At 41.3% G+C, this 22,426-nt stretch overlaps 1 protein-coding gene across 1 annotated transcript; it reads left to right on the forward strand.

The window, feature by feature from the left end:
- The first annotated feature begins 1,435 nt into the window (after positions 1-1,435).
- On the forward strand, positions 1,436-7,261 carry il2rga (interleukin 2 receptor, gamma a). The gene is made up of 8 exons (XM_018743155.2): positions 1,436-1,776; positions 4,586-4,673; positions 4,789-4,958; positions 5,047-5,183; positions 5,298-5,466; positions 5,887-5,986; positions 6,141-6,225; positions 6,456-7,261. The coding sequence occupies exons 1-8, from the start codon at positions 1,707-1,709 to the stop codon at positions 6,681-6,683; spliced, it is 1,047 nt and encodes a 348-aa protein (XP_018598671.1). The 5' UTR covers positions 1,436-1,706; the 3' UTR covers positions 6,684-7,261.
- Positions 7,262-22,426: the final 15,165 nt, after the last annotated feature.

Genomic DNA, 22,426 nt, shown 5'->3' on the forward strand with positions numbered 1-22,426 from the left:
TTTGTGTTGTGTGACAGGTTTCTTTTTACAGCAGTGAAAAGGACTGGAAGCTGTGCTGGACAGAAAACAATTAGTACGTATACTAAAGGCTCTACTTACATATCTACTGTATTTTCAAATTAAGCCAGAAATTTCAGTTACATTCAAGCTATTCGTGGGTTTCATTTCAGAGCTGGGTAGAATTTTCTGTAAAGCAATCACTAATACTGGCTTGTCAGGTTATGCAAATCTATACAATATTAACAGAAACTAGTCGTAAGAACCCAGCCTCCAAGTCTGATCTCTGAATCAAAACTGGAATACGTTTTGACGGACGTGAGGAGCCCATTCCATCACCTTGCAGACTAAACTGAAAGCCAGAACCAGGAACATTTTTATAATATGCTTTTAAGATAATCATAAATTATTCATACCTTGTACATCACAGTTTTTTGCATTAACTACAGCGTGATCAAGCATCAGTAATGAAAAGGTCGGTTGGAGCAAAATCCAGTGCCGCAGACTCCTTAATGAATGGGATCTCTCTATCAAATGACATAAATTAGCCTGAAATCTCAAATCAAATCAAATCAAATTGAGCTTCTAAAGCAAGTTATAAATGTAGATGCTTACCTATGGATATGAAGATATGTTGATAATGTCTGGGCCTTCCACCTGCCAGAAGTGGAACTGATGGAAACAGTATAACTCTGCAGGTGCAAGTCACTACACATCACGAGTCAGTCACATGCCAAGGGGGTTGAGGTCGTAACCTGAGGCTTGCTGGTTCAAATCCCATACCGTGCTACTGCAGCAGAGCTTTCGATCAAGGTGTACACTAATCAGCTGAAATACCCTGCTGCATACGTCAAACATATGAAAGTTAGTTCAGCAACACATTTCACACACACATTTTCTGAACCGCTTGTCCCATACAGGGTCGCGGGGAACCGGAGCCTACCCGGCAACACAGGGTGTAAGGCTGGAAGGGGAGGGGACACACCCAGGACGGGACGCCAGTCCGTCGCAAGGCACCCCAAGTGGGACTGGAACCCCAGACCCACCGGCGAGCAGGACCCGGTCCAACCCACTGCGCCACCGCGCCCCCTTCAACACATTTCATATATACACAATTTGTTGCGATACAATTTGTTTCTATAGTTACGGATTATAAGAAACCATGGTCACGTGGAGCGACACTATTGCCGAGAACCATGAGAAAAGTTGTGCGGGCTGATTTTGAAACAAACAGGTGTAAGAGAGCCAAATATTAGCTCTCGCCCACACACTTTACTGTCACTCACACTATAGGTGAACCTGAACGGCATGTCTTTGGAGTGTGGGAGGAAACCCACGCAGACACGGGGAGAACATGCAAACTCCACCCAGAGCAGAGTGAGCCAGGATCGAACCCACGTCCTCTCGGACCAGCCAGGCGCTGTGCCACCCGCCGCGCCCTTTTCTTCTTCTTTCTTTGGATTTGTGAGTCCGGCGCCGCTCGAGCCCCGGGCCCTCAGGCTCAGGTACGAGCAGCAGCACTGCGGCTTCTGATACTGTCGGCACAGGAAGCATTGAACTGGTGCTCAACTTGAAAAAAACTAAAAGGAGCGAGCCAGAGAGAGCGCGAGCGCAGCGCGCGACATCCTCCCCCTCCTCCTCCTCCTCCTCCTCTTAGGCGCGCGAAGCCGCAACCCGTCCTGCACACACTCTGGTCTCGCGCTGCCGAGATGCTGCTGCTCGTCCTCGTGCTCCTGTCCGCTGTGTCCCTCGGCGGCTGCAGCTCGCGCTCCATCAAAAGTGAGTTTCCGCTTTACGAACCGTCCCGCGTGCAGTTTCTCTACCTCACATTATTCTTTTTTTTCTTTTTTTTTTTCCCCTAACACCTCGTGAAGTCTCATAATTGCAACTCAGGTCGTTATGATCGTCTAGGACTAGCGGGTTCGTCTTTCTTTCTTTTTCTTTTTTTTTTTTTTTTTTTTTTTTTTTTAATAAAGTGCAGCAGGTACGCTGAGGGGAAAGATGATGGGGAACTGTGTGCGTGCGCGCGTGTGTGTGTGTGTGTGTGTGCGCGCGCATTTCACGTGAGCCGGAGCACAAAAAGAAACACAGGAAATTCCGCTCTCTTCCAGCGCGTTACCGTAACCGTACACTTGTTGTGTCACGGGAGAAAAGCGGGACGTGTCTGTTCCTGTGAACGTGACATGTGTGACATGTCGTCGACACGGCCCAGTTGCAGTTCCCTGCACTGCACTGCAGTGTCCCCTTCCACACACACACACACACACACACACACACACACACACACATCATTTACATTTACGTGTGTTAGCAGACACGTTTTCCTCCAAAGCGACGTCTCGTAGAAAATACAATTTAATGTGTTCGTTGCATTACAGGAAGAGACTTAGATGTAGAGACGTGTGATTCCAGTCAGTTTGTTCATTTCTTTCCACCACATATTATGAACCAACGTTCATCACACAAGTAGTAGCCGCATAAAACTTTTTATCCCAGTATCCACGATTCCTGATCACCCTCCTCCTACTAATATATTTTCTGAGATACATATAAATATTTAGGTTACCTTACAGTAGCTGCGCAAACTAGGTTTACACCTACAGCCACAGAACACACTCAGGACACACAGCAGGACACGAGCGCGCATCAGAGTCAGACGCGCAGTCAAACACACACAGATCACACACAAACACGACATACACAACAAAACACAAGCGCGGGTCATGCACACACAAGCATCCAGGCACAAGAGAGCACATCTGACTTGTCTGGGTGCGAAAACTGTAACTCCTGCATCAGCCGAGAGTCACAAACACGCTTGTTACTTGACAGCAGCGGCCTGTAAAAGCAGATTATTTTTTCCAGCTGCCATTCGTGTTATGTGACCAACTGCTGTGTCGCTGCGAAAAGAACACAGCAGTATTGACATTATTTGTTGCTGGAAGTCAACAGGTGTTTCGCGGTCTCCTGTTTATGGTTTCTTTCAGCGTGATGTACTATAAAGCATCTTAATTTTCAGTCGGTGCACAACAGTCGCTGCGTACGACTGGGAAAGCTAAGATGCGGGTCAAAGCAGGAGATGTGTGAGCTGAAATGCGTTGGTGTGTTTTTATCTCTCCATCTCACGCTTTTGTAATCTGTGTGTAGATATGCCATTGTTGTACAGCCGTAGTTACGGCTTTGAAACGTACAAGTTTGCTCCGAGCCTTTGATCAATCCCTCTATTGCTTTTATTTAGACTCTTGTTTTCAGGGAGAAGAGATTATTTGATATTTGAACATATTTAAATGTTGCTTTCTCGCATAAGCTGACAAAGTGTGGTCCAATTTCAACTGTTTCAGGCAAAATTATCTGTAGGACACGCTTTTTACTGATTGTATTTGTCGTATTTTTAAGGCAGATCCACGTGATATCCGCTCCTGTTTCGCAGAATTTTGCAGAAGAATTACTTCCTTCGGATTTTAAATCACTGACAGAACGAGACCTTTCAATCGGAAGATAATTATCAGTGTCGTAAGGGACAGTGTCTTATATACAGTTAAAGCAGTAGTGAAACTTGAAAAATACCTTGTACTGTATGTCAGAGAAAGTAAGGATTACAGATGAAAAGCCACTTTGTGTTTCGCGTCGAACTGACACCCTTTACATCTGCTATTGTCGCAAATTTTGTGGATCTATCTGTTCTGACTGGGGCCTATAGCTGCCCTACGTGGCTTCACTTCAACTGCTGTCAGGGCTGTAGTTCAGTTTCCTCACTCTGTTTATCAGAAATTTTTACATTTATTGAGAAATCAGTCTGGCAGAAACTCAATTCAAAAGTGATAATCAGTGTTTCGGATACCTTTCGTAAAGTGCACTCTGTAACAATATGTTGCACTGTTTTCTGTGTTTCATAGGATTGATATAAGTATTTCGGTATTTTGCTCATATTTCTGTTAGAGCTTATAAATCTGAAGTTCTTGGGATTGGGAAATTTCGACTGAACGCAGCACAACTCCAGCGTGTCTTGGAAGAGGCATTGAAAAGCAGAATACAGGAGATCAGAGTAGTGGAGCTTAGCTGGAACCAGAGCCTGTAGTGACAACTGGGTAAAAGTGAGGACTGGTGCAGTAGCAAGACCTCATTCTGATCCTTGAGGAACACCTACGGAGTCAGGGAGGATTAGGCACGTTGCCACAAGACATTGACGTGTTTACCAGATTCAAGCAAAGTACCCTATCCAGAGGTACTACAGAAGGAGACTGGATTCGAACCTGGATACTGTGATGTGAGGAAGCAGCTCTAATCAATATGCAACATGCTTAACCCGGACCTTAGCATGACAGCTACACGTGGTAAACGGTTTGAATGCATTCAGCCCGTCTGTTTTGTTCTGCTCCATCAACAGGGAGTTAGAAACAGAATTAACTCTGTCTCTTGTTCTTTGTCAAAGTGGCCTTTTCATGTTTTAAGACTGCGTGTATTTTGCACTTTCTTTTTGGCATAGATAATGTATTTTCTTCCGTGTGAAACCATGACCTTGCTCACTACATAACCCTGATGTTTATACAAGATTATTGGCAACACATGTCCATGTTTTCTGATGCAGAGGTGGGCTGTCTGATTATCAATCTTCAGTATATAAACTGCACTTGGGACCCTTGGAGCCAGCGGTTTAACTACTCCTTCCACAGCAAGTAAGTTACTGAGAAAGCTGAACAGGCCTCTCTGACTTTATCTGCACCTGTTTCACTTTGTGTGTTAAAGGAATGTAGAGATACAGAGATGACCCACCGCTGTGTTTCTCAACAGGTTTGGGAAGGAAAAGAACTATAGTGAATGTCCATGGTACCTGTGGATGGACAGGTACACCGTAGGTTGCCAAATGCCATATACCCTAGGCAGAAGGTTTGACAAGCTGCATATCAGACTGTCCCATGGTAACATCAGCATGCAGGAGATCCATGACCTCCGACAAGAGGGTAATGGACGCTGTTTCAAACCTTTTCTTCCATGTCCATTTTCCTACCTTATTTTCACCGAATTGATTCATCGCTTTTCTTCGTGCAGTGAAGCTGGACACTCCTCACAACCTGTCTGTGGAGTTCAAGAACAGCACTGGGCTGTGGTTCTCCTGGAGCACAATTGAGCTAAAAAACTGTATAGAGAGTGTGGTGCGCTACAAGAAGGACGCTCACTCGTGGATGGTGAGAGTGGGAGGTTTCTACTGCGGAGGTCAATTATTGTGGTCTGCTCAAGCTGCTTACATGTCCTCCCCATCCCCTTCTCTCTCTGCCCTGTGCCTTTTTTTCTTTCTCCAGGACTCCTTACCGACTCAGTCGAACTACTTCAATGTTCCACTTCCCTCTGAATACAGTATGTACACATTCCAAGTGAAGGTGCACATCAGTAGTCTTTGTAGCTCGTCCAACTTCTGGAGTGACTGGAGCTCGCCGGTATCCTGGGGCCCGGTAAAGAGTTACGATTCAGGTATAGCTCACTGCCACATTCCCAAAATGGAGATAAATCGGCATATTTGAAAATGGTCCCAAATTTAAATTAAATTAATGACTTGTATGTTATGGCTTATGTTGTAATGTTTTCCTTTGTATGAACCATTTTGCATATCTCTTTATTATCTTACTGATATTTTCTACACTAATTTTGACATTATTTTCAGTTGTTGGGTAGTATCTTAAATATGTTGCTTAAAAATGTTTGCCCTCTATACGGTTTGTGTATTGCCATTACGGGGAAATGAATGATTGATGCATAGCATGCCATGGAAAAAATCTGACAAAGTGATGATACCCCCCCCGTTTTACCGTGACACGTCGTACAAATTTCTACTTCTTTTTCATTGTTTCCTTGACCTGCCCCATCCCCACCTCCTCCATCTCCGTTTCCCAGAAACTCCTGAGATTCCCAGCATCTCCCAGGTGTTGATATACTCTGTGTTAGGTGGCATGATCCTCTTTGCGTTGGCTTGTGTGCTGATTCAGTACGAGAGGTGAGCAGCACATCGGTGGCTAGTTCATGTGTCCTTCACCCGTTCCAAGTAAACCTAGGTGTGAGTTACACAGCAGGAGTATGAAATGAGTTGGTGTTTTGGTTTTCGTTTTCCTGTGGACTTCTAACCAGTCCTTTCTTTCCCATGTACCCAGATTAAAGGTCATCTTCATTCCAGCAGTACCCAATCCTGGCAAAAATCTGGAAGACCTCTTCCTTACCTATAATGGAAATGTTGAGGTAGAACGCCGCTTCCCATATTTCTTATTGTTTACGTCTTGCATTGAAACTTTGTAGCTTTCAATTTTGTTAATCCATTGGAAATCAGTTGTAATGCTAGTGAATATCACTGTACCTGTTGCTGCGGGGGGCAGTGGAGATATTGCTTCGGTCTCCTTGTAGTCACTTTCCAGGACGTATAAGTGTACCTGACTGCTTATGCATCCCCTGTGCCTGCTGTTCTCCGACAGGAATGGCTTCACATCTCCAAAGAGTTCGCGGATGGCTTCAAGCCCAACTTCTCCGAGTCTGTCTGTCCCGTTCGAGAGTACCGCCTCCTTCCGCAGGAGTCGGAAAGCAGCTCTGAGTGTTCCCTTCACAACCTGACAGACCTGTCCGACTGCCTGTCAACTTCCTGCTTCAGTTCTACGTCCACGCTCCCTGTGCCGCTGGAAGACACACCTCCGGCTTCAGTGTAATCCCCCCCACGCTCGACTCGATCAACAGATTTGCTTAAATCTCTGCGGAGGAGCATTTCGCGTGTAACTTAAAGGTACGGTTTACGGAGCCCTGCCAGCACGATAGTGGGAGTCAGAGCAGTCAGAAATGTATGGCGTGACTGGTATGTGCAGAAAGTGCAGGCGATGAGTGATATTAATGAAACATGCAGGGCCGTTCTGCGGGCGGCGGAAGTTTGGAACCGTCCCGACTGTGTTTCCTTGCAGCTGCTTTAATGGGGTTTGTGCTAACGTCAGATATTCTTCATATTTTGAAAGCATTCTGTGCTGCCACACTCCCTGTCTGGGTTAAGTACATTAATCAGTTATACACTGCTTCTCTCTCAAGAATGTATGTACCATTATAGATGGCTCTAAGAAAGATCCATGCAGACTGAAACGTTTCAGTCTTTGAGCATAAAATTACGCTGGAATCATTTTCAGAAAAGCAATTTTCAGATGTCGATTTGGTAATTTATTTATGCAGTTTCATTGAGATAAATATAATGTAGCTACATCTTGTTTCCAAAACAACTATAAAAGGGCAATATCTTTGCTTTGTTCTTGAGTGTGTATTGCTTCATGTTGTTTAGAACATTAATTTTGAATAAAAAGGCAACGGTAGAAAACAAATAAATGTAGCAAAAATAAACAGCTGAGTTTTTGTTTTTCCACCACATTTCATAACTAGTAGCTATAGACACTGAAAGAGCCGGACGTATGACAGCTGCAGAAGTTCGCGTTGTCACGGGGCTATGTTTCGCCCTCTGTAGCTTTAAACCTTGTACTTATCTGCGGTCTCCTCTTACCCTCACGGCAGGAAGTTCTGAACAGCCCCTAAATCCAGGAAGCAGCGCTATGTGTGCGTGCAGCTGTGCAACTGTGTGCGTGTGACTGTTTGGGGCTGCGTGCTCCTTGCTGCCACCCCACATAGCACCCATTATCTTTCGAATCTGCCAACAGTTAACTGTAAACTAACCTAAAGTGGAAAAAAGTATGTTTTATACGGGAATGCATGTGTGTAAAATGGAAATTCATCACTGCACCATAGGTTAGTGCTCCCATTACAACCTTAAGCGCTCTGTGCCACATATGAGAAGAGGGCTCTGTAAAATAAATTGAATTTAAAGATGAACTGAATTTTTCGGTAAAGGTCAGGCTGAAAGAATATAGCTTTGTAAAATCAGCCATAGATGCAGTGCGTGACATTGTGCAGTATTGTGTAAAAAAAGGTAACGATGACTTCATACACAAGGCAGCATTTTTTACCAACTAGCAATATAATAGATAACATGTTACAGTTGATAAGTTCAAAGACTGGGTATTGTGTGGTGCTGCTGTGGTTGCAAGCCATTGGTACGTGTGGCACAGTAGCGATACGCTGCGGCTGGTCACAACACATATTGACCGTACCACATATTTTCCTATTTCTATGTTTAGGTTACTTGATTTAGTAGATGCTTTTCTCCAAAGCAACTTCCAATGAATTCTATGTAATCAGCCCTCACCCCTTATTCATCACGGTGACTTACACTGCTAGATACACTACTTACAAGGAGTCACTCACCCATACATCAGTGGAACACACTGTCTCTGTCACTCAAAAACTGTGGGCGAACCTGAACAGCATATCATTGGACTGTGGGAGGAAACCAGAGCACCTGGAGGAAACCCACGCAGACACGGGGAGAGCATGCAAACTCCACACAGATTGAGAGGGTATCAAATCCACACCCACTCACGCCACCCAGGCGCCATGAGACAGCAACGCTACTTGCTGTGCCACCGTGCCACCCACTTCAGTCAAATAATACGATACGTCATGGCAACTTTGTAATGTAATAACAGATTATATGTAACATATGCTCATTTAGTCTTTATTCAGCTGAGGCAAACAATTGTTTCTAAAGCTGATTTGAGAGGTCCCTCAAGCAGGTAAAAACCTCAAGAAAATAGTTATACACCGTATTTAGCCCATTTTTACATGTTTTCCCCATGTCTCTGTGGGTTTCCTCTGGGTGCTCTGGTTTCCTCCCACAGTCCAAAGGCATGCTGTTCAGGTTCACCCATAGTGTGTGAGTGACAGAGCGTGTGTGCGTGTGTTCCACTGATGTGTGGATGCGTGACCCTTTGTAAGTAGTATATCTAGCAGTGTAAGTCACCGCCGTGAATAAGGTGTGTGGGCTCATAACACTACACAGAGTTCATTGTAAATTGCTTTGGAGAAAAGCAGCTGCTAAATAAATAAATGTAATCTATCCGGTTTGCCGCAGCCCCGCTTGGGACAAGTGGTTTCAGACAGCGTGTGTATGTGTGTGTGTGTATCCTGATAAAGTACTATCAACAGCACGCTGTCAGAATGGTTTTATAAAGCTATACCCATGCTGGCCATAGGAGGGTGTGAATCCTCTGGAAACAGACAGCGATCAGGCTTCTGAAGCACTGCTGACATGGAAAACAAAATGAAGAGCCCGGCATATGTGCCAACATTTGATCGCTGCACCACCATATAATATTTAATCAGTTTAGAATATTCTTCTTGTGGATTCCTTGCACTTCAGAGGTGCTTTAGAGTACATTTAAAACCCAAATACAGGTTTTTCAGAGAATGATTGATAAAATGTTATTTTCTAGATCTCTCCAAAAAAGTGATCCTTTACAATTCCTTTGTGTAAGAGACAAAAAGCCAAGGAAATTGTATATCTTATGAGCACAAAATAGTTCCATGTTGAAATCGCACCTATTGGGATTTCAGGCATGTGGAGATGCAGGTTCACATCTTCTGCCTTATGTACACATTTTAAAACATATCAGTGAAATGTGAAAGTAGCTAACCTTGTTTTTTTTAATGCACCATAGTAACAGCTTATTGTGGTTTTCAACAGATGGACCTCTAAGCTGTCAATCTAAAATAGGGCTATAATTTAAAATTAGTTGTCTTATATGTCTTCTAAGTGGTTAGATGTTGTTGTACAGCACTGCGTTGTACTGGAGCATTTCCACAACTCAATGTGATATTTTGTCTTTGATTTAAATACGCAAGATGCTCACTCGTCATTCGTAAACTCGGTGATGTGTAGATGGCACGGGCTGAGGCCAAGTTCACTCATTCAATTTGCTTTTATTTATTGGGATAAAGGGTAAACATGAACGCCTGTGATACCACGTAACTTGTAATACATTTTGAAAAGGCCTCTGAATTATACGGTTATTAGCATCATGTATTTTCCGGTGCAGGGAAGAAAGAATCTCGATAGCATCGGTAATTTAATGCGGATTACTGTATTTTGAATCTCATAATGCCAACATTTATTGTTACTAAGCGTTTATAAGGCGAGTTTTCAGATGATCCCTAAAGCTAATGTGATCAATGATGTCATCTCAGGCTGCTGTGATTGGCTGGTATGAATACTTTGTTACCGAGCTGTATGTAACTGTGAAAAATCAGCCATAAAAGGGACATGCATGACATATAATTAGAAATGGTTGTGTGAAGGTGTAAATTTGATTCTCAGATTCTATTTCTAACTTTTATTTAATCATACGTACAAGTCGTAGTGATGGGTTTTGCAGAGAACCTTGGACTTTGTTTATAAGAGCTAACACTGACTGGGTCATAGGTTTCTAAACTTCTAAACTAAACTAAACTTCATCATTCCAGTCAGATGGTTTTATAAACCTATAGGGTATTTATTGCTTTGCAGCACAGCGAGACATGATCTTTTTTCTTATCTTGCTGGTCAGAAAAAGATGACAACTAATAAAACATGTTGACTAATTGTACAGTCAGTACATTACCACAAGAAAGTTATGGTTTATTGTTCCTCTTTTTCCTCCTACCAAGTACCTTATTTTTGGTTTTGGGACTTGCCAGTATGTCTGTTATTGTGGCAAGTGCAGCATGTACAGGTCAAAGGTAAAGAAAGAGAGTTTGTAACTAGGACATTCGTTTCAATCCAAAACGAAGCTAGAAGATAACCCCAATCATGCATGTAAAACGACATCTTTGAATCAACTGTGTCCACAGCTAAATTGGTTATCTTCCAGCGCACAGATTGTGTGTGAGATCTGCTGTGGATTTGCCAACCTGTTGACTAAAAGGGAAAACCAACCGATGATGTGTGTGACAGTAATTCTTACTTCCAACCTGCGCAAACTCGCAGGAAGTGTGTGACTCTCTTAGTTTCTTCCTTTTTGCCATCTTGCACTTTCTGTCTCCTGTTTATTCACCACCTTCCTCTCTTTAAGCCCTCCGTCTTTTCATCCTGCTTACAGTTTCTTCTCTTATTTTTCAGCCTGCTGTCTAAATGTTTTCAGGGACTAGAGCAAAGTGTTAAGACAACCTGGTTATTGGTAACACTACATAGTATCCATTGTAAGTCACTTTGGAGAAAAGCATCTGCTAAATAAATTAATGTAAAATGTAAATGAATGTAAGTTACTTCCCTTGATAACATTTTCCCTTTTCCAGTCTCATTTTCCCTTTTCTGTGTTCTGTCTTCCCACTTCCCTCCCTTTTTCCTGGTTCTGGGAATTCACTGTCTGTTCTTGTTTTGTACTAACTGAAATTGTACATAATTAGCTCTGACTAAGCTCTTCATAAAATGAGCAGTACTATTCGTCCTGTTAAAAAAAATTCCAATCTTTTTTAAGCGCTTGGTGCTTTGAGCTATTGCTTTCAGATCTGAAAGTTACAGGTTCAAATCTATACTGCAGAAATGCTCCTGAGCAAGATACTTACCCTAAATTATTTCAGTAAAAACCACCCAGAGGTACAAAAGGACACATAATTATAGGTTTGACAGTATAAAATACTTTGGAGAAAAGCGTGTGCTACACAAACAAATGTAGCTGTAGCTGAGGGTACCTGTAATGACAATAAATAAAGTTTGTATAATGCAACAAAAATACAGACTGGAATCTCAGTTAGGCACCAATTATAATAGGACCTTCATCATTTCAGGCTTGATTAAATAATGAGAATTATTCAGTCTCTAGTCTCAACCTTATTAATTAGTTAAAAGATCGGTTAAGACAGAAAGCAACACACACAGGGTCACCAGGACCGGAGCTGAGAACCAGTGGTGTCAGGGCTTCACACCTCTCCACTGATGAGTATGGTTGCTTCCAGTTTTAGCCAGTGACTTACTTCCTCTTTCATGATAGGTTCCTCAGCTGTCTTCTTAGGCCCAGATACCAGATGTGTTTGTCCCTGAACGAGGTCTGGGGCACAGCCAACTGATGAGGTTTATTTTTTCCCAAAATCTTCTATAGGTAAAAAATCTCTCCCTGGCAACAAAAAAAATGAGCTTTGTGCTCTTTACCATCCCTTTTAAAAAAATTTATTCTCAATTCATCAGACTTCCACAGCATATTTGACTAACTTTATATATACCATTTTCCTAATGAAGAGCAGTTGCTTTTAGGGATTTCCTGAGATTTGGTCAAGTCAAAGAATAATATAGAAAATTACTGCATGTACCTGTCCCAGAGCCTTATAAATGTTGTATGATATGCACCGTTTGAGTGGTCAGCTTATTATTTTCCTGATATTTCCATGGAGTCATTGCACATGCCATTTCTGACTTCATACATATTGATTTCAAGTATTCTTGATATCGCTGATTCTACCCAGCAAAGTGTTTCAGTTCTATTTTATGTGAAAACAGACTTTTGCGCTGAAATCCAGGAGCACTACCACAGAGCAATAAAAGGACAGTAGAGAGCACATTGAAGATTATGTGTACTTTGTGTATATTTGAGGGGGTGCAGTGGCGCAGTGGGTTGGACCGGGTCCTGCTCTCTGGTGGGTCTGGGGTTCGAGTCCCGCTTGGGGTGCCTTGCGACAGACTGGCATCCTGTCCTGGGTGTGTCCCCTCCAGCCTTGCGCCCTGTGTTGCCGGGTTAGGCTCTGGCTCCCCGCGACCCTGTATGGGACAAGCGGTTCAGAAAATGTGTGTATACATTTGATTGTGTTGAGTTATTTGTGCATCATATGTGACATTTTCAGTGACAAGAATAAAGCAAAAGAAACACAGTGAAGTGCAAGGAAACTTTAAACATTTTGGAAATCCCATGAATGCCCTGCCAGTTCCAGAAACAGATGTGCAAAATAAGGTCGCGAGCCAAGGTGTCAAATCAAGCAGCGAATTATGTGAAAATAAGGAAGTAGGAAAGCTGCTCTTTGGCTGGTAAAAACCCTGTCCTTTTGTTCATTTTCAAAAGTGCTTAAAAACAGGACTGATTCCTAAACTAAAATTTGTAAGTGAACAATACATTTTAGCAAAAAAAACTTTTTTTTATATTTAAGATCTTGAAGATTTTTTCTTTTTGTATGAAAGCATGAATTTTTTTTGTTTCTGTAGGGCTTGCAAATAAAATACATCTGAATAAACTTTTACAAATATGTTCACAAATTCAATAATAATGCAATCTTTCAGAGTTGAGAAATTAATGGACCTTAGAGTCATTATACAATAGATAAATCAAAATTCAACACCAAAACTTGAGTACCAGTGCCTTCATATCTCCAGGAATATTTGTTATATTGATTGCAAGAATTTTTACACATTTTAATGTCCCTTACAATCCTGAATGCTCTTATCATATGTTCTGTTTTTTTTGTGCGGTTTGTGCTATTTCATAACAATTTTGCAAGGGGAACAATGGGTATTCACAAGGCAAGATGGCACAGCTAATATCACTGGTAATTCACTGCCCGGGGTTGTAAGTTTGAATCCAGTTCTGCCTGTCTGGGGTTGGCACCTTCTCTTTGTGAGTGTGGTCTGGTTTTCTCGGATTTCTCCAGTTTCTTCCCTCAGTCCAAAGATGTGATTCATATGAAATGAAATAGTCCTTGGTGTGCCACTGTGTGGCGATGTCCTGAGATGCCCAGGTGACTCATCCTGGGTGTACCCTGCCTTCTGGTCTGTGCATCCTACAACTGGCTCTGGACCAACGGAATCATTTACCGGAGGAGAGGTTCCTAAAAACGGGTGCACAAAAAATTAACTCCTCTCCACTTCATTTATTTGCCCATAAGGTACAATACTTTGATGATTGCTAAAATTGATCCATCATTAAAAACCACTGAGTCAAGTGCAGACTGACAGTGGCCCATTAGCTATTCTGGAGTCATACAGCGGGAGTGTAAGCGAGTGTCCACCATGATCACAATGCCAGTCTGTCACAAAGGTATCACGCACACTCATTCACCCGCACATGCACACGCTATGGACAATTTAGAGCCGCCTGTTCACCTGAAACTGTAATGTTGGTTGGTAATTTTGCTATTGTAACAACCCGCACTACTGTAAGTTTGAGCGGGAAACTGATCTATTGTAAATAGTTGCATTCTGGGAAAAATGAGTAAAGGAGGTGTGCAACCGCTGGGGGGACTTACGGGCAAAATAAAGGTGTGTCCGTGTTTGGGAAAAAGACTCTGGTAATGCTAAGTAGGCTAGGAAAATTGGTTGGTAGCCAGGCCCTTGACAAACTAGGTCCCTTCATTTGAGCGTATCATTTCTCTGCGTGCTGGTGTAAAAAATGAAAGGCTGATTATGAATGCTATCTCTAATATTCCTCTTCACTCCTTCCAGAGTACTGTGTGCCACAATATTCATAATAGTATTTCTGTCGTTAGGTACCCTCACTAAAGTTTCATGTCTTTAGTCCCGTCAGTTTTATTCAAGTTGTTAATGCTCCGACGCATTTCCATAATCATACACACCCAACCTTGCCATAACTTATGTAGATTCAAAATGTAAATATTGCTGCACAAGACAGTTTCCAATCATTACTTATTAACCTTCGACTCATAGGCCTACCTGCCGGTGTCACTTGACAATAAAACCAAGGCAGCGTGACGTATTGACAAAAATAGTGCCACTAAATTTATTGATTAGCTAATTTGATTTTGTAATTAATGCGGATACAGATAAACTGGCTCCGAATTATAATTCTGTGTGGTAAAACTCGCCTTACATTTGGGGCTCCACCTACCTAAAACTCGCCCACGAACTGACTCGTGTTATAATAAAGTTATAATGTCGCAAATTAAAACGTAAATGGTGTTCAACAAAACAAACTGCAAAAATATGTAGCCTGGACCGAATGTCAAAGAAAATATTAGAAAAGCACTTTTTAATGTTAGATTCGTTTATAACGCAAAGTTAGTGGATGAAAATCGGAATAATCCCCGTTTTCTGTCGAACACCATCGCTAACTTAACTGGCAAACAAACGCAGATAAACATTCATTGTTGTTGTAAATAATGAATTATGTCATTTTTAAAACAATAAATTTGAGAATATCCCGGCATCAATCGTATCGTCTACTCCAGCTCCAGCCAGTGTAAGGGTTTCTGGCTTTGTATTGTAATATTGTAACACCTTGCGGTATTATTTGTTATTTAATTGTGAATAAGTTGCTCTTACGGTTGTGTTTTATTCCGTTCTCTCACTTAAGGCGTGGTTTAGAGAATACGTATGACGTAAGAGGGATGGGAGTGCGCATGTGTGAGAGCGCGTGAGGAGGCTGTGGGAGAGGAAATGTGTGGAGGTTCGTATAGCGCGCTTGGCCTGTTTCTAAAAGTGTTTATGGCTTTACTTGTGAACGAGGGAACAGCCCGTCTTATTGATTAGCACCTTAACGAACCTGAGATCTTGGAATCATCCTTTCTAGACAGTTCTGTGCTTATTCGGGTCATTACAGTTACAACATGTCATGATGTTCGCATCGTAGCTTCGACTTCATCATCTCCAGATTGCATTGATTGCTAGGAAATTGCCGCGCTGATTCACTCGATGAATGAATCAATGTCCTCAGGCCCAAAAATCCCCACCAAATTGCTTAAAGCCACAATTTGCCTTTTCGCGGAGCCGGTGTGTTATCAATAAATATTAATTCCTCGTTATTAATGGCTGGGTTCCGAACGCTTAGTTAAGTCGCCGTTACGTTAGACTTAAGAAATCGGACCTTGCTTGCGGCCTTGACTCTAAGTCTAACCCAGTTTTATTTAATAATAAATCTATTTCTAATTTGGCGTTTTTATCCAAAATTTCAGAAAAGATTGTAACTTCCCAAACTCACTGTAAATACCTTCGTCATAGTGTATTTCAATTTATTTTTGAGCACTCTTCTCACACTCACGTGACACAGACTGAGCGCTGAACAACAAGGCAATTTTGAACAATTTTAGTCTAATTTAAGTCTGGTTTCTGGTCGTAGCACTGAAACAGCCCTCACCTCTCTGTTGTTAGTGATATTCTCATCTCATCTGATGCTGCTCATAACCTCAGTAGTTATGTTACTGTACTTGAGTGCTGTGTTGGATACTGTTGACCATAGTATCTTAATCAGTAAACTTGGATTGCTTGTTGGACTAATGGACACTTCTGAAGTGGCAGCATTAGTATGTAAACGGATTGTATTAAAATCTGAGGTCGTGTCCCTTCTTTTTTGTCTGTGGCTTGATATGGTGTACATCAGGGCTCTGTGCTGGGTCCATTATTGTTCTCACTCTATATTTTACCATTTGGTGGGGAGGCACGGTGGCACAGCGGGCTTGACCAGGTCCTGCTTTCTAGCGGGCCTGGGGTTCGTGTCCCGTCCCCCTCCAGCCTTATGCCCTGTGTTGCCGGGTTAGGCTCCGGTTCGCCACGACCCTGCTTGGGACAAACAGCTGCAGACTGTGTGTGTGAGAGATACTATTTGTAAGCATAATGTAAGCTTTTACTCATATGCTAATGACACTCAGTTATATGTTTTGTTTAAGCCTGATGACCCATCAAATATTGTATCTTTTTGTCTTTAGTTTTACCAATATAAAATTATGGACGAGTAATAATTTAACTCTCAATGCTGGTAATACAGAGGTACTTGTGGTGGGTGGTGCTGCTGAAACCCTTGACACTCACTGTAATCTTTACCACCTATGATTTAAGCTTCACATGTACAGAATGTGTTAAGGACTTCGGTGTTTTGTTGGACTGAAACCATTTGTATCTGATGTAACACATTGACTAGGTAATGCTTCCTTCAGTTCTTAAATATAGCTATATTAAGGAGATTTTTATGTGGGCAGGATGCTGAGGAATTAGTCTATTCTTTTGTTTTGAGTAGGTTTGACTACTTCTAGTATTGTTACCGCACTGTCTGTACCAGGCTGTATTCAGGTTACAATTAATACAGAATGCTGCTGTCAGAATTTGTTAAAAGAACTAGGAAGTACAGCCCTAAGAATACTAGTACTTAAATCACTGCATTGGCTTCCAGTTAAGTTTAGAATTGAGTATAAAATTTTACTTTTGACCTATAAGGCAGTAAATGGCATTGCTTTGTCTTACTTTAGTGAGATTCTTGATTCTTTTGGTGCAGAACATTCTTTGTTCATTGAATGTGGGTTACCATAAAGTACCTGTGATGAATAAGATATCAGGGCATGTCTTTAGTTATATAGCACATAAGCTTTGGAATAACCTCAAGTTATTTCAGGAATGCCCCATTTGTCTCAGCCTTTAAATCCAGGCTTAAGACCTATATGTTCACTCTGGTGTATCCTTGAACAATTTCATTCCTGCGAGCTATTTTTTTTTTTTTTTTTTTTTTTTTTTTTAATTCTACATAAAACTCTGTAATCTTTTATGACATCTCTTACTAACCCTTTCTTTCTTCTTGAGCACTGTTTCCGCATGATAAGACTGGAAAAGACCTGTTGTGATACCAACACTCCATGTTGATGGAAGGTGGTGATTGTATGCCATGGTGAATGAGTTGTGCCTATTTCAGCTGGGATATCAAGTTATTAGCACTTAGCAACAATGTCATCAATGCCTGTAAATCGACTTAAGAGTCTTTTTCAATTCTAGGATGCCTGGAATGAGTGGGCAGCCACTGGCTCTTGGACACCCAAGGGTCCAGAGGGTTTTTCTCCCTTGCTTTCAGATGGAAGATTTTTGTTCCTTTCCTCTGTGGCCAATAGACAGACTTGTAGCTTTAATAATTACATCATTATTGTGGTAATTTAATGTATAGTCAACTTTTTATTTGCATTATGCTTCTGATCCTTTGTTCAGTGCTTTGCGTCACTGTGTGAGAAGACAGCTCTATAAAATTAAATTGAAAAATTATTTTCATAAAGATAAAATGTTTATCTAGTTCAGTCTGAGCCACAGTTCTCTCTTGTGGTATGTATCAGAAATATGTCAGTGTTTTACTGCATTTTGGAAGCAACATTAAAAATTATGACCCTTTAGTCATTTTCTAGCACAGCATATAGTAATAAAACCATGAATTCATCTTTAAAATGTAGTTTTTTGGAACAAAAAAACTGAACTGTTTCATAATAGCCTTGCTACATGACATGAAACATTTTTAATCCCCCCGTATCAAAATTCAGTTGGTTCCTAATGCTGAACATAAGAAGGCATTTACCATTGTGAATGAGCTTCATTATGCTCCTAATTAAATTTACATATGTGCTGCTACCCCAACAAAGAACAAGACATCTTGTATTGCCTTATGTAATATTTGACCCCAGAATACAATGCTGTAACAAAATGAATTATAGTTCCTAAATAACACAACAAAATGCATCAGCTAATAATGTCTAATTGTCTGCACAAGCCATCTGTTATGACAGAGGTCTTCCTAAATGCACAATAGTATCTCAGCGTTTGCAAAGAAGTTCTTGCACGTCACTGCTGAGAAAATGCCTGACGGACTGATGAGCAAGTTTCCGTTTCTGTAAACTTTAGCTTCCTTCTCCCTCCCTCCAATTTGCCCGCAGTGGATCGACTGGAGCTCCGGGCCATGGCAACCTGGCCTGCTTTTTAATCAAAACACCGTTCCACTTGACAGGAGAAGGAAAAGAAAATGAAAGTCATTTGCATGTTCTCCAGTAGATTTTGGCTGTCTTTTTTTTTTTTTTTTCTCTTCTTCTTCTTTCCTTGACGGTGGAAAAAAAGAAGATGGCGAACAGTCAACGACAGGACAGATCCTAGTTTTATAAACATCCCTGGTTACAAGCCACTTATCTCTTTCCCTCTTCTTCCCTTTGTGCCCTTCTATCTTAGAAATTCTGTCTTTCTATCTTATTGGCAAATGGGGAAAAAGTTGCTCTCTCTACCTTTCCCTGCTTTTCCTACCAAACTGTTTTTATGTACTGAATAAAATTTCCTTTTGGGTGTATGACAATTTTAATATGGTATAATGATTAAACATGAAGTTAGCACTCAGCTACAATGTTATTTGTTGTAAATTGACTTAAGTCTCTTCATCTAGAATGACCAGGAGGGGTGGGCAGCTACTGGGACATGGACCACCTGAGGTTTTTTTTATCCCTTGACTATCACTTGGGGGTTTTTTGTTCCTTTCCTCCACAGCCAGTAGGCATACTTATAGCTTCAGTAACTGCATGGATAATGTATTACTCTAGTACATAGTCAACTGTGTTCTTTCTTTGTCTTATGCCTTTGTTCAGTGCTCTGTCACTAGGTGAGGAGAGTGCTCTATAAAAAAAACTGAATTGAATTGAGTAAAATGCTGTAGATATACTGCTATAGTGTGACCAAATAGGTAACGCTTATTGTGATTTTAACAAAAATCTTGATATGTTATAAACAGTACAGTCTATATTCTTAGTCATTGTGTGTAAGACACAGATGAAAACCAGCAAATGGATGATGAACAAATGAGTCAGTTGTTTCTGACTGCAAACATTTATATGTTTAAAATGTATTTAATGTGGTCCACTGCCATGAATTAAATTTTAAAAATGATCATTTTGTACACAAGATGAACTAATGATTTTCACTGGAAACATTGCCCATAGTGTGTGCGTGCGTGCGTGCTTACCCTGTGATGGACTGGCGCTTCCTCCAGAGTGTACCCTTCTGGGATAAGCGCTACACCGCAGTGATGCCGCATTTCACAGGGAAGTATTGACTGGGGAACATGGACAATGGTTATGATTTCATAGCTGATGCTTTAATTGAGCACGTCTTATATATATTTAAAATTTTGTAAATGAATTGATATTTCAGTAAGAGGATTCATTCCAAGTACCTTGCTTAAAAATTCAACAAACAGAGGCCTACTGACATTTTGAACGAGTGACCTGTACATTACAAGCCCTTTCCAGTACACTTCCTATGACTCTGCTTTATACCTGTATGCTAACTTGTTTTTGACTTCCATTTATTATGCTCATTCATAAAACAAAGCATCAAAACTGGAAAACGTTTTCATTTATAGTAAAATGGAACACAATGTTTAAAAAATGTGTACTCGTAACAACAAATTAAGATAGACAAAATATCTATTTATTTATGGCCATTGTAAGCCATCCTGAGGGCTGTAACATAGCAGGTCCACTTTTACTGAACAGTGATGGTGGGAACACAGTTATTACAGTAACTGTACAGTTCTCTCCCATAACAATGTGAAATTATTTAATGTAAATGCAGTATTTGAAAAATACATATTTATCTTTGTAAAAGTTTATGGAGAAACTTAAAGGAAATGAAAAGCGGTGCTGCACGGTTGTACTGTGACAGGCTCCAGCTGTGAACAAAACTGAAAGTCACACGGTCAAGAAGGGGTTTTACTGCGAGCACATTCGATTTCAGTGCAATGAAAGCACAAGGCAGACAGTGTGAGTGAAAACCGTGAGCTTGTTTATTGGACAATGCAGGCCTGACAAATGCCATTAAAATGGGGCCATCTATATCATATTGTTATACTGCAGTTATGACTCATTGTTACATAGAACTTGGGGGACTCCTTAAAAATAATGTAAATAAATTTGTTATTCAGGTTTTTCCTAGTAAGAAACAATATATAGTATGTATTTGGTGGGCAAACTATATTGTACTCAAAAAAGACAACATGGTAGGCTGGGATCGGATAGTTATGGCTTTTCAGCTCTATTATGTATCCATATACCCATTATCAATAACCACGTGTGCCATGCAAGGTCAGTTTTCTGGTTCCTGTCCTGAAAGAATAGGTTGTGAGGCAGGGTGCACCTAGGACAGGATGCCAGTACTTCACATGTCAGTTACACACACGCTTACAAACACATGCACATGCTATGGGCAATTTAGAGAGACCAGTTCATCTGAAACACCTCTTTGGACTGTGAGACCCTTGGAAAGACAGGGAAGCATTTCAGCTCCACACAGACCAAGTGAGATGTGAACCCACACCCAAAATCACAGCCTAAGTGCTACCTGCTGTATCACCCTTTTTAACATGTACTTAGTATATTTTCATATGGAATATGAACAAACTCTTTAGTAATTATGCTTTATGCTTTGTCCTTTTCCTTGGCAGGGAAATTAATTTAAATTTACATTTTACATTTATTCATTTAGCGGATGCTTTTCTCCAAAGAGACGTACAGTACATCTCGGCGAAAATACAAATTTGTACATTACATTAGAAGAAAGAGACGTAGTTGCAGACATGTGATTCTTAAGTAAACCTAGTTTGTTACTTTCCACTTAATGCACCGATGCTCCTCGCTCGAGTACGTGCATAAAACGCAGGACAGATGAATCCTGATAACCTTCCTACAATTTTTTAAAAAAAAATTATTTTAATTCCTCAAATATTTCTGCCAGATTATCTTCCAGCATACTAAAAAAAACCAGTTCTTTTCTCAATTTTAATATTATTCCTCTATCTGTGATAACCATTATTAACATTATACAGTTCACTTGAACTGAGGTGTTTCTGAAATACCAACTAGGTATGTTCCTGTGTTAGTTTATGTCCAGATTTCCACTGACTACTACTCTTCTCACTCTCTGGAGGCATTATATTATTATAGTACACAATATTTTTCTCATCACACAAATGTTAAATTTTTTTAACCAATCTTTATTTCATTTTCCCTACTTCACCTCTCTCACACACATTTCCGAACCGCTTGTCCCATACGGGGTCGCGGGGAGCCAGAGCCTAACCCGGCAACTCGGGGCGTAAGGCCGGAGGGGGAGGGGACGCACCCGGGACGGGACGCCAGTCTGTCGCAAGGCACCCCAAGCGGGACTTGAACCCCAGACCCACCGCAGAGCAGGACCCGGTCCCACCCACCTCTCTCCCAAGGTAGTTATTTTTAGTGATGAAAATCCCTGTTTGGAAACTCGAGCCAAACGAATAGCTTGTAATTCTCAGACAGTAATATTTTAAACAAGTTAATTCAATATTTTTAACTCTCCGTGTTAACATACATGATCCCCTTTTACATGACCATTACTCATCACACTACTCATTCCCTCTCTTACTGTTGCTCTTTGAGTGCCCTCATATGGGTCATGGGAGCCTGGAATATGCAATCCTTCCAGATTCAAACGTTAGTGTGTGATGTTGTGTTGTGTTGTTTTTGAAGTCACTGACAGAGGAGGAGCATCCCTTCCTGGTACATGCTGCGTGTGTCCTGTTCACTGCTGTGATCTTGATCGATGCGCCTCTGCCTGTGAGGGAGCCCGGGGGGGGCTCGGGGTGGGGGGCTGGGACTGCCCTACAGATATTCTTGGAACGAAATGATGTGGGGGGGTCGGGGGGGGGGGGTTAAAATGCCTTTTCATCAGCATTAATCTATTCCTGAACTGTAATTTGTACACTCATAGCCAGCACGCCTCGCAAGGCCAGTTCAAACTATCTGAACAGCTCAATGGCGTGCCAGTGACCCAAGTTGCAGGTTCAGTGAAAGAAACGAG

Source organism: Scleropages formosus, chromosome 14 (genome assembly GCF_900964775.1).
Source record: "Scleropages formosus chromosome 14, fSclFor1.1, whole genome shotgun sequence".
In the NCBI taxonomy this organism is placed as follows: Eukaryota; Metazoa; Chordata; class Actinopteri; order Osteoglossiformes; family Osteoglossidae; genus Scleropages; species Scleropages formosus.

Excerpts from the sequence above, each read along its gene's own strand:
- il2rga (XM_018743155.2), top strand. The coding sequence starts at position 1,707 with ATGCTGCTGCTCGTCCTCGTGCTCCTGTCCGCTGTGTCCCTCGGCGGC. Across the intron at positions 5,184-5,297 it reads AGGACGCTCACTCGTGGATG|GACTCCTTACCGACTCAGTC; the intron begins GTGAGAGTGGGA and ends TTCTTTCTCCAG. Across the intron at positions 6,226-6,455 it reads CCTATAATGGAAATGTTGAG|GAATGGCTTCACATCTCCAA; the intron begins GTAGAACGCCGC and ends GTTCTCCGACAG.